At 34.9% G+C, this 14,172-nt stretch overlaps 1 protein-coding gene across 1 annotated transcript in view; it reads left to right on the top strand.

Annotated features, from left to right (window-relative positions):
* CETP (cholesteryl ester transfer protein) overlaps positions 1-14,172 on the top strand; it is a 47,881-nt gene that overhangs the window by 23,578 nt on the left and 10,131 nt on the right. Inside the window, exons 9-14 of the mRNA XM_067470998.1 lie at positions 361-540; positions 2,470-2,520; positions 5,326-5,493; positions 6,317-6,384; positions 6,507-6,549; positions 9,168-9,237. Coding sequence (XP_067327099.1) covers positions 361-540; positions 2,470-2,520; positions 5,326-5,493; positions 6,317-6,384; positions 6,507-6,549; positions 9,168-9,237 — 580 coding nt within the window. The remainder of the gene's footprint in view (positions 1-360; positions 541-2,469; positions 2,521-5,325; positions 5,494-6,316; positions 6,385-6,506; positions 6,550-9,167; positions 9,238-14,172) is intronic.

Here is a 14,172-nt window from a genome sequence, read left to right as displayed (position 1 = left end):
TTTCACCTACCTGTACTCGAAAACACATCCCTTTGAAAGTCTTTGCGAGCATGTCTAGGGATATATCTACACTGCAGAATTAATGTGGTTTGGCACCACTTTAGTTGCATTGCCTCACTTCTATGGCATCCTATCAGTGGCAGTTTGGTGCTTCATCCGCAGTCTTTAAAGGCCTTGTGAAACTGCAACTCTTAATGATTCCATGGCAGTTCAAGTGGTGTCAATCTGCATTAATTCTACAGTGTAGATGCACCCATGGTCCTCCAGTACGATTCAATGCTATGCTTCTGGCCCAAGTCCCGTCAAAACATTTTTGTGCAATTGTCCAGGAAACACAATGGCTTCTCTCCTCTCTCAAAGGGCCTTCTCCTGTACAAAAACCATTCCGGCACCTCACAGAAGTCGGCATTTGCACCGTCTCTGCTTTCCGAATCCCGAATGCTCTACTTCTGGTTTTCAGACCACGTTCTGAACTCTTTGGCCTTGGCAGCCTTTCTGGACGGACGCTTGGAAATGACGCTCACCGGGGAGGAATTACAGGTAAGTCCAGTGCCATCCTATTTCTATATGAGGACCTTCAGAAGAGCATCGTGCGGGAACATCGGGCTGATTTCTACCATTCGTTGCAACTTGAGGTTGCCAAGAAAGTGATTCCAATGGGATGCCATACTATTTTGGGCTGAGATTTGAGTAGATGTTTAATAGGGTCTCGAGGGTAGAGTTGCAACAAACTTTTACAAAGTTATATCTGATCTGTTGAGTTTGTAATAATTTTTTCGTTATTGTTGTTGTTGTTGTTGTTGTTACGATAATAACACTATGTAAGACAATTTTTGTTCCATTACTGCTCAAGCAGGGAGCTTTGAGATGGTTGAACAGAAGCTCTCTGAAGCTCTAGGTGCTCTTACTGCCTATTACAGGGAAAACCAGCTGATCCCTAATCCATCTAAACCACAGACATGTGCTTTTCATCTCAAGAACAGACAAGCATCCTGAGCTCTGAGGATTATTACCTGGGAAGGAATCCCACTGGAGCATTGTAGCGCACCCAAATACCTGGGAGTCACTCTGGACCGTGCTCTGACCTATAAGAAGCACTGCCTGAACATCAAGCAAAAAGTGGGTGCTAGAAACAATATCACACGAAAGCTGACTGGCACAACCTGGGGATCACAACCAGACACAGTGAAGGCATCTGCCCTTGCGCTATGCTACTCTGCTGCTGAGTATGCATGCCCAGTGTGGAACACATCTCACCACGCTAAAACAGTGGATGTGGCTCTTAATGAGACATGCCGCATTATCACGGGGTATCTGCGCCCTACACCACTGGAGAAATTACACTGTTTAGCCGGTATTGCACCACCTGACATCCGCCGGGAAGTAGCAGCCAATAGTGAAAGGACCAAGGCAGAGATATCTCCAGCTCATCCCCTGTTTGGGTATCAGCCAGCACGTCAACGACTTAAATCTAGAAATAGTTTTTAAGATGTACAAAGACACTCGCTGGAACACCTCAGCAAGCGAGAGTCCAAAAGTGGCAGGCTCAAACTCAGAACCTCAACCAATGGCTGATACCCAATGAGAGACTCCCCCCTGGGCACACAGAAGACTGGGCGACTTGGAAGGCGCTGAACAGACTGCGCTCTGGCACCACAAGATGAAGAGCCAACCTTCAGAAATGGGGCCACAAAGTGGAATCCTCGACATACGAGTGCGGAGAAGAGCAAACCACTGACCACCTGCTGCAATGCACCCTGAGCCCTGCCACATGCACGACGGAGGACCTTCTTGCAGCAACACCAGAGGCACTCCAAGTGGCCAGATACTGGTCAAAGGACATTTAATCAACTACCAAACTCACAAATTTTATATTTTGTCTGTTTGTTTGCTTTGTTCTGTTAGAAATTATTTATTTATTTATTTATTAATGCACTTGTATACCGCTAATATCTCAGCCTAAATCGGCGACTCATTGCGGTTTACAACACAGAAATGTAATATAATCGACTGGTTGCCCTGAAACGACAGTGGCACAGTGGGTTAAAGCACTGAGCTGCTGAGCTTGTTGATCGAAAGGTCGCAGGTTCAATTCCGGGGAGCGGCGTGAGCTTCCGCTGTCAGCCCTAGCTTCTGCCAACCTAGCAGTTCGAAAACATGCAAATGTGAGTAGATCAATAGGTACCGCTCCGACGGGAAGGTAACGGCGTTCCATGCAGTCATGCCGGCCACATGACCTTGGAGGTGTCTACGGACAACGCTGGCTCTTCGGCTTAGAAATGGAGATGAGCACCACACCCCAGAGTCAGACATGACTGGACTTAATGTCAGGGGAAAACCTTTACCTTTATCTATTGTTGTTGTTGTTGTTGTTGTTGCTGTTGTTGTTGTTTCCTGTCCTCAATAACGATAAGATTCTCTACTTCCTTACATCTTTTTAATTCCCTTTCTTTATGTCTCTCGTTCCAGAGAATGTTGGAAAGCGAAGAGCTGAAAGCTCACCATGGGATCCTGCAAGAGGTACGGTAACGGTTTCCCTTCTTGGGAAAAATAACCCCTAAAGATATTGAAACAGAAAATAGTGTGTTTTCTGATGGTCTTTGGCAACCCCTCTAACACCGCCTTGCGACCCCCTCCCCAGGTCCTGACCCCCAGGTTGAGAAACACTGCTTTAGTGGTTTTTACTGGTTTCGCCTTTGGAAATATAGCATGTCGTCAGGTAGAAAAATGCTGTATTAAATAGGAATGCATTGCATGTACTTCCAGTGTGTCGAGAAATACAGTTCTTATAGACATGTGTTCACAGCACAGTTCCCTGAAAGGGTGAAGAAAGTAGAGACATGATCCTCGTGGTATAACTAAGTCATGTCTTGTTTTTACCTGCAGCTTGCTGCATCTTTTCAATATTTAAATTGGTAGGGTTGTATTAGTATCCTGTTTTATGTAAATGTATGTTTTTTTAATGCAAATGTATGTTGTTTATGTAAATGTATGCTGTTTGTCGCAGCACTATGGTGTGCTTATTGTGAGCCACCTCGAGTCATTTCCGGGAGATGGTGGCAGGGTATAAATAATAATAATAATAATTATTATTATTATTATTATTATTATTATTATTTCTAATAATAATAACATAATATAATAATAATAATAATTATATTATAATAATAATATAATATAATATAATAATAATTATAATATAATATAATAATAATTATATAATAATAATAATAATTATAATATAATAATAATTATTATTATTATTACTATATTTAACCTACTGCACCTCGTGGCGCAGTAGGTTAAACCCTTATGCAGGACTGAAGACCGACAGGTCGCAGGTTCGAATCTGGGGAGAGCACGGATGAGCTCCCTCTATCAACTCCAGCTCCTCATGCGGGGACATGAGAGAAGCCTCCCGCAAAAACATCAAAACATCCGGGCGTCCCCTGGGCAATGTCCTTGCAGACGGCCAATTCTCTCACACCAGAAGCGACTTGCAGTTTCTCAATTTGCTCCTGACACGACATAAATAAATAAATATTATTATTATTATTTCTGGAAGAAAGAAGCATTCTCTCCTGACATTTCAAGTTACTCCTGACATGATGAAATATTATTATTATTATTATTATTATTATTATTATTATTATTATTATGTAAGGCCTTCAACAAGGTCCCCCATGACCTTCTGGCAAGGAAACTAGTCCAATGTGGGCGAGGCAAAACTACAGTGAGGTGGATCAGTAATTGGTTAAATGGACGAACCCAGAGGGTGATCACCAATGCTTCCTCTTCATCTTGAAAAGAAGTAACAAGTGGAGTGCCATCCGCAAGGTTCTGTCCTGGGCCCGGTCCTGTTCAACATCTTTATTAATGATTTAGATGAAGGGCTAGAAGGCAGGATCATCAAGTTTGCAGACAGCACCAAATTGGGAGGGAGAGCCAATACTCCAGAGGACAGGAGCAGGATTCAAAACCATCTTGACAGATTAGAGAGATGATGGGCCAAAACTAACAAAATGAAGTTCAACAGGGACAAATGCAAGATACTCCACTTAGGCAGAAAAAACGAAATGCAAAGATACAGAATGGGGGACAATGCCTGGCTCGAGAGCAGTACAGTGAAAAGGATCTTGGAGTCCTCGTGGACAACAAGTTAAACATGAGCCAGGAATGTGATGTGGCGGCAAAAAAAGCCAATGGGATTTTGGCCCGCATTAATAGGAGCCTAGTGTCTAGATCTAGGGAAGTCATGCTCCCCATGCTCTATTCTGCTTTGGTTAGACCACACCTGGAATATTGTGTCCAATTCTGGGCACCACAATTCAAGAAAGATATTGACAAGCTGGAATGTGTCCAGAGGAGGGTGACTAAAATGATCAAGGGTCTGGAGAACAAGCCCTATGAGGAGCGGCTTAAGGAGCTGGGCATGTTTAGCCTGAAGAAGAGAAGACTGAGAGGAGATATGATAGCCATGTATAAATATGTGAGAGGAAGCCACAGGGAGGAGGAGGGAGCAAGCTTCCTTTCCCTGGAGACTAGGACGCAATGGAACAATGGCTTCAAACTACAAGAGAGGAGATTCCATCTGAACATGAGGAAGAACTTCCTGACTGGGAGAGCCGTTCAGCAGTGGAACTCTCTTCCCCGGAGTGTGGTGGAGGCTCCTTCTTTGGAAGCTTTTAAACAGGGGCTGGATGGCCATCTGTCAGGGGTGATTTGAATGCAATATTCCTGCTTCTTGGCAGAATGGGGTTGGACTGGATGGCCCAGGAGGTCTCTTCCAACTCTTTGATTCTATGATTCTATTATTGTTATTATTCCTGGAAGAAAGAAACCTTCTCTCCTGATGTTTCGCCTGCATCTATGGCAAACATCCTCAGGGGTTGTGCGGTCAGGAGAGAATGCTTCTAGAACATGGCCATATGGCCCGAAAAACCCAGTGATTCCGGCCATGAAAGCTTTTGACAATACAAAGAATGAGTGGCTTGTATGTGAACTTCCTATTTGCCATGTGCTTGCTTTCTGCCGTCTTAGATACTCTGCCATGATATTTCTGCATCTATAATCCATTGCTATCCTCTTTTGTGAGTGTCTAGCTATGTTTGTGAGTACCTCTGTATAGTGATAGCAGACTTGTAAATAGTTATATGATTGAAGAATAAACCTCCAAAGGAGTTTGGATGAAAGCCAGAGCTCAAGTGTGCTTATTAAAGCACTGAACTACTAAACAAGGTCAAAAGTGGTGATATAAAATCTCTGCTAACTGTGACCAAGACTCTGCGGTGTCTCCAATCCGAATACTAACTGTCTCCCATCCAGATTTTCCAGGGCGCTTCCTACAACGACTCCGTGGCCAAAGTGTGGAGCCTGGATGCCCCCCAGATCTCCCTCCATCCCACAGGGACGGTGGTGGAGTCCTCCGTGGCGGTGGAGCTGGGCATTTCTCCGCAAGGAAAAGGGACTTCCACGGTTCTGTACTTTGAGAAGGTGAGTCTAGTGGCTGTTTATTTATTTAATTGCGCTACTCATAGATCTAGTTTTACGTTCCACTTCATCAATCCTGCTGGTCTTACTCGCCTGGTTGTCTGATTTAATTGCCAGAGTGCCCAAAGGCCTGGTCCCATAACCAAGTCTTCACCCTTCTCCTAAAGGCGAGGAGGGATGATGATGCCCTGATTTCCCCCGGGAGTGAGTTCCACAGGTGAGGGGCCACCACTGAGAAAGCCCTGCTCCTCGTCCCCACCAGCCTCACTTGTGACAGTGGTGGGGTCGATAGCAGGGCCTCCCCAGATGATCTCAGACTCCGAGGTGGGACGTAGATACGTTCGGACAGATACACTGGACCTGAACCGTACAGGGTTTTGTAGGTCAAAACCAGCACCTTGAATTGTGCTCGGAACTGAATCGGCAGCCAGTGGAGCTGGCACAGCAGAGGGGTGGTATGCTCCCTGTATGTCACTCCGGTGAGCAATCTGGCTGCCGCTCGCTGGACTAGTTGAAGTTTCCGAACAGTCTTCAAGGGCAACCCCACGTAGAGCGCACTGCAGTAGTCTATTCGGGATGTAACAAGAGCGTGGACCACCGTGGCCAGATCAGACTTCCCGAGATACGGGCGCAACTGGTGCACAAGTTCCAGGCTCAGCGATGAGTCCAGGATCACTCCCAAGCTGTTGTCTTCCTGGTGAAGGAAGTATGGTTTATTTTCATATATATTTATAGTAGGGAAGGTCCTTTACTTTTGCTTGGGATGGGGCCCATGATCCCCATGAAAGTGGGAAACTTCCATACATTTTGTGCACTTCCTTTGCAGGATGTCACCGTTACGATCCAAGCTTCGTACGTGCAAAAGAAGTTGGTCTTGCACCTCTCCCATGCAACGTGAGTCCTAACGACACTGTTCCTTTCTGTGGATGATGGGCATTGCAGTCCAACTTGGTATAGCCTAACGAGAGGTTGGGAGAAAATTGTTACCCATATCGGTTTTCGTATTTCTCCTTCAGGATAGAACCCAGAACGGTCAAGAGCTCCTCTGAGATCAATGTGGTAAGTTTCTAGTCCTCATGGTCTTGAACCTGAGATGTTGAACCCATTATTATATATTGTACAATACCCATATAATTAGGAGAGACTTTGCAATGATATGTGAAATTGCAAAGCCTATTGAAGTTAAGGTCTTGAGTACAGGAATACCAATAGAGTATGTACCCCAAGCTTCTGGCAGTAGCATAGGGGCCTTACATCATCATCATCATCATCATCATCATCATCATTAGGCTATCTAGCCTGATGATGATGATGATGATAACATTTTTTATTTTCCATGTCAGGAGCGACTTGAGAAACTCCAAGTCGCTTCTGGTGTGAGAGAATTGGCCGTCTGCAAGGACGTTGCCCAGGGGACATTGCCCGGATGTTTTGATGTTTTGCTGTCTTTGTGGGAGGCTTCTCTCATGTGCCCATATGGGGAGCTGGAGCTGACAGAGGGAACTCATCCACACTCTCCCCAGATTTGAACCTCTAACCTGTTTTTCTGCAGTCCTGCCAGCATAAGGATTTAATCCATTGAGCCACCGTTGTTTTTGTTGTTGTTACTGCCGCCACACAAAGCTGGAACAGAAATAATAATGACACTAATAATAATAATAACAACAACAATAGTGGTACTACTACTACTAATAAAAATAATGACACTAATAATAATGACACTAATGACAATAGTAATACTACTACTAATAATAATGCAACTCATAATAATAATGACACTAATAATAACAACAACCACAATAGTGGTACTACTACTACTACTAATAAAAATAATGACACTAATAATAATGACACTAATGACAATAGTAATACTACTACTACTAATAATGCAACTTATAATAATAATGACACTAATAACAACAACAACCACAATAGTGGTACTACTACTACTACTAATAAAAATAATTAAACTAATAATAATGACACTAATGACAATAGTAATACTACTACTACTAATAATGCAACTCATAATAATAATGACACTAATAATAACAACAACAACAATAGTGGTACTACTACTACTACTAATAAAAATAATGACACTAATAATAATGACACTAATGACAATAGTAATACTACTACTACTAATAATGCAACTTATAATAATAATGACACTAATAACAACAACAACCACAATAGTGGTACTACTACTACTACTAATAAAAATAATTAAACTAATAATAATGACACTAATGACAATAGTAATACTACTACTACTAATAATGCAACTCATAATAATAATGACACTAATAATAACAACAACCACAATAGTGGTACTACTACTACTAATAATAAAAATAATGACACTAATAATAATGACACTAATGACAATAGTAACACTACTACTACTACTACTAATGCAACTCATAATAATAATGACACTAATAATAACAACAACAATACTACTACTACTAATAAAAATAATGATACTAATAATAATGACACTAATGACAATAGTAATACTACTACTAATAATAATGCAACTCATAATAATAATGACACTAATAATAATAATAACCAACTATAGTGGTACTACTACTACTACTAATAAAAATAATGATACTAATAATAATGACACTAATGACAATAGTAATAATTCTATTACTAATAATGCAACTCATAATAATAATGACTCTAATAATAATAATAACAACAGCTCACCATGCTTCCTGGATTCGAACCGCCGACCTTTCGGTCAGCAAGTTTGGCAGCATAGTGATTTAACCCGCTGCACCAACAGGGGGCCCTAATAATAACAATAATGACACTAATAATAATAATAATGACACTAATGACAATAGTAATAATAATGACACTAATAATAATGACATTAATAATAATAATAAGAGTAATAATAATAATAATAATAAACCACAACTGCCTTAGGGTCACCATAAGTCAGAAACAACAACCGCCTTTGGGTCACCATAAGTCAGAAACAACAACAACAACAACAACAAACACATATCCACAACTGCCTTCAGGTCACCATAAGTCAGAAATAGTTGTAAAGATAATAATAATGATAATAATAATAATAATAATAATAATAATATGACCACAACTTCCTTAGGGTCACCATAAGTCAGAAACAACAACAACAACAACAACAACAACAACATATCCACAACCGCCTTCGGGTCACCATAAGTCAGAAATAGTAGTAAAGATAATAATAATAATAATAATAATAATAATAATAATAATATGACCACAACTGCCTTAGGGTCACCATAAGTCAGAAACAACAACAACAACAACAACAACAACAACAACAACAACATATCCACAACCGCCTTCGGGTCACCATAAGTCAGAAATAGTAGTAAAGATAATAATAATAATAATAATAATAATAATAATAATAATAATAATAATATGACCACAACTGCCTTAGGGTCACCATAAGTCAGAAACAACAACAACAACAACAACATATCCACAACTGCCTTCGGGTCACCATAAGTCAGAAATAGCAGTAAAGATAATAATAATAATAATAATAATAATAATAATAGTAATAATAGTAATAATACGAGGCTATTTTCTCAGACAATACATACCATAAACACCCAATTGCCACAGTTAATAATGTATTTTCCAACCTTGAATTGCAGGATGACGAGGAACTTGGGCGCTTTTTGGAGAAAATAATTTCTGTCGCTGGGATCCCAGAAGTGATTTCACGTAAGTTTCGGAATTTAATGGGTCAAAACACGTTCGTTTCAGCTTCGCTCGAAATCAAACGTTCAAGGATCTGTAGCCCTTTCAATGGACATTGTACCCAGCGACTATAGATTTAGGGGCAATCTTAGTGTTGGAATGAGACCCCAAGAGGCCATCTAGTCCAACCCCCTTCTGCCAGGCAGGAAGACACAATCAAAGCCTTCCCAATAGATAGCCATCTAGCCTCTATTTAAAAACTTCCCAAGAATTGATGACTAACACCTTTGTAGATGATATATTTAACACTTTGGAAAAGGGTATACTGATTGGAAGCTGAAAAATAATGATTTTTTGGTCACAGAAAGGTTTTGTTTCTCTCTCTCAATGTATGTATATATAGTAAGTAAATCAACTACTCTCGCCTTACGCCTAGTTGCATTGATGAGAAATTAAGGTATCTTCTGCACTAAACAATAGCACTATGATTCCACTTTAATAATAATAATAATAATAATAATGACACTAATAATAATAATAATAATAATAATAATAATAACAATGATACTACTACTAGTAGTACTACTAATAAAAATAATGGCACTAATAATAATGACACTAATGGCACTAATAATAATAACAATAATGACAGTAATAATAATAATAATGATATTAGTAATAATAATAATAATAATGACAATAGTAATAATAATAATAATGACAGTAATAATAATAATGATATTAGTAATAATAATAATAATAATGACAATAGTAATAATAATAATAATAATAATGACAATATAATAATAATAATAATAATAATGACAATAGTAATAATAATGACACTTTGGAGTCATGGGATTTTTTAGTTCAGTGGGGTATTAACAATTATGGCAGCGAAAATGGCAAATAATAATAATAATAATAATATTCTAGTTTAAGGCTGCGATGGGGTGAATATTTGAAATTATTATTATCTATTTATTATCTATTTATGGAGCACAACATAGTCAAAGACATCTATAAAAGTGCATAATAAAACATTATTATTATTATTATTATTATTTAGGCTGAGATGGGGTGAATATCTGAAATTATTATTATCTATTTATGGAGCACAACATAGTCAAAGACATCTATAAAAGTACATATTAAACATTATTATTATTATTATTATTATTATTATTATTTAGGCTGAGATGGGGTGAATATCTGAAATTATTATTATCTATTTATGGAGCCCAACATAGTCAAAGGCATCTATAAAAGTACATATTAAACATTATTATTATTATTATTATTATTATTATTATTATTATTTAGGCTGAGATGGGGTGAATATCTGAAATTATTATTATCTATTTATGGAGCCCAACATAGTCAAATACATCTATAAAAGTACATATTAAAACATTATTATTATTATTATTATTATTATTATTATTTAGTCTGAGATGGGGTGAATATCTGAAATGATTATTATCTATTTATGGAGCACAACATAGTCAAATACATCTATAAAAGTGCATATTGAAACATTATTATTATTATTATTATTACTATTATTATTTAGGCTGAGATGGGGTGAATATCTGAAATGATTATTATCTATTTATGGAGCACACCATAATCAAAGACATCTATAAAAGTGCATATTAAAACATTATTATTATTATTATTATTATTATTATTATTATTTAGGCTGAGATGGGGTGAATATCTGAAATTATTATTATCTATTTATGGATCTCACCATAGTCAAAGACATCTATAAAAGTGCATATTAAACATTATTATTATTATTATTATTATTATTTAGGCTGAGATGGGGTGAATATCTGAAATTATTATTATCTATTTATGGATCACAACATAGTCAAAGACATCTATAAAAGTACATATTAAAACATTATTATTATTATTATTATTATTATTATTTAGGTTGAGATGGAGTGAATATCTGAAATGATTATTATCTATTTATGGAGCACAACATAGTCAAAGACATCTATAAAAGAGCATATTAAAACATTATTATTATTATTATTATTATTATTATTTAGGCTGAGATGGGGTGAATATCTGAAATGATTATTATCTATTTATGGATCTCACCATAGTCAAAGACATCTATAAAAGTGCATATTAAACATTATTATTATTATTATTATTATTATTATTATTATTATTTAGGCTGAGATGGGGGTGAATATCTGAAATTATTATTATCTATTTATGGAGCACAACATAGTCAAAGACATCTATAAAAGAGCATATTAAAACATTATTATTATTATTATTATTATTATTATTATTATTTAGGTTGAGATGGGGTGAATATCTGAAATTATTATCTATTTATGGAGCACAACATAGTCAAAGACATCTATAAAAGTGCATATTAAACATTATTATTATTATTATTATTATTATTATTATTTAGGCTGAGATGGAGTGAATATCTGAAATTATTATTATCTATTTATGGAGCACAACATAGTCAAAGACATCTATAAAAGAGCATATTAAAACATTATTATTATTATTATTATTATTATTATTATTTAGGTTGAGATGGGGTGAATATCTGAAATTATTATCTATTTATGGAGCACAACATAGTCAAAGACATCTATAAAAGTGCATATTAAAACATTATTATTATTATTATTATTATTATTATTATTTAGGCTGAGATGGGGTGAATATCTGAAATTATTATTATCTATTTATGGAGCACAACATAGTCAAAGACATCTATAAAAGTGCATATTAAACATTATTATTATTATTATTATTATTATTATTATTATTATTTAGGTTGAGATGGGGTGAATATCTGAAATTATTATTATCTATTTATGGAGCACAACATAGTCAAAGACATCTATAAAAGTGCATATTAAACATTATTATTATTATTATTATTATTATTATTATTATTTAGGCTGAGATGGGGTGAATATCTGAAATTATTATTATCTATTTATGGAGCACACCATAGTCAAAGACATCTATAAAAGTGCATATTAAACATTATTATTATTATTATTATTATTATTTAGGCTGAGATGGGGTGAATATCTGAAATTATTATTATCTATTTATGGATCACAACATAGTCAAAGACATCTATAAAAGTACATATTAAAACATTATTATTATTATTATTATTATTATTATTTAGGTTGAGATGGAGTGAATATCTGAAATGATTATTATCTATTTATGGAGCACAACATAGTCAAAGACATCTATAAAAGAGCATATTAAAACATTATTATTATTATTATTATTATTATTATTTAGGCTGAGATGGGGTGAATATCTGAAATGATTATTATCTATTTATGGATCTCACCATAGTCAAAGACATCTATAAAAGTGCATATTAAACATTATTATTATTATTATTATTATTATTATTATTATTATTATTATTTAGGCTGAGATGGGGGTGAATATCTGAAATTATTATTATCTATTTATGGAGCACAACATAGTCAAAGACATCTATAAAAGAGCATATTAAAACATTATTATTATTATTATTATTATTATTATTATTTAGGTTGAGATGGGGTGAATATCTGAAATTATTATCTATTTATGGAGCACAACATAGTCAAAGACATCTATAAAAGTGCATATTAAAACATTATTATTATTATTATTATTATTATTATTATTTAGGCTGAGATGGGGTGAATATCTGAAATTATTATTATCTATTTATGGAGCACAACATAGTCAAAGACATCTATAAAAGTGCATATTAAACATTATTATTATTATTATTATTATTATTATTATTATTATTTAGGTTGAGATGGGGTGAATATCTGAAATTATTATTATCTATTTATGGAGCACAACATAGTCAAAGACATCTATAAAAGTGCATATTAAACATTATTATTATTATTATTATTATTATTATTATTATTTAGGCTGAGATGGGGTGAATATCTGAAATTATTATTATCTATTTATGGAGCACAACATAGTCAAAGACATCTATAAAAGTGCATATTAAACATTATTATTATTATTATTATTATTATTATTTAGGTTGAGATGGGGTGAATATCTGAAATTATTATTATCTATTTATGGAGCACAACATAGTCAAAGACATCTATAAAAGTGCATATTAAACATTATTATTATTATTATTATTATTATTATTATTATTTAGGATGAGATGGGGTGAATATCTGAAATTATTATTATCTATTTATGGAGCACACCATAGTCAAAGACATCTATAAAAGAGCATATTAAACCATTATTATTATTATTATTATTATTATTATTATTTAGGCTGAGATGGAGTGAATATCTGAAATTATTATTATCTATTTATGGAGCACAACATAGTCAAAGACATCTATAAAAGTGCATATTAAACATTATTATTATTATTATTATTATTATTATTATTATTTAGGATGAGATGGGGTGAATATCTGAAATGATTATTATCTATTTATGGAGCACACCATAGTCAAAGACATCTATAAAAGTGCATATTAAAACATTATTATTATTATTATTATTATTATTATTATTTAGGTTGAGATGGAGTGAATATCTGAAATTATTATTATCTATTTATGGAGCACAACATAGTCAAAGACATCTATAAAAGTGCATATTGAAACATTATTATTATTATTATTATTATTATTATTATTTAGGCTGAGATGGGGTGAATATCTGAAATTATTATTATCTATTTATGGAGCACAACATAGTCAAAGACATCTGTAAAATAGCATATTGAAACATTATTATTATTATTATTATTATTATTATTATTATTATTTAGGTTGAGATGGGGTGAATATCTGAAATGATTATTATCTATTTATGGAGCACACCATAGTCAAAGACATCTATAAAAGTGCATATTAAAACATTATTATTATTATTATTATTATTATTATTATTATTTAG

Source organism: Anolis sagrei, chromosome 8, assembly GCF_037176765.1.
Source record: "Anolis sagrei isolate rAnoSag1 chromosome 8, rAnoSag1.mat, whole genome shotgun sequence".
Classification (NCBI taxonomy): domain Eukaryota; kingdom Metazoa; phylum Chordata; class Lepidosauria; order Squamata; family Dactyloidae; genus Anolis; species Anolis sagrei.
Note: the sequence above shows the minus strand (reverse complement) of the source record. Positions and strands in the feature narration are given on the sequence as shown.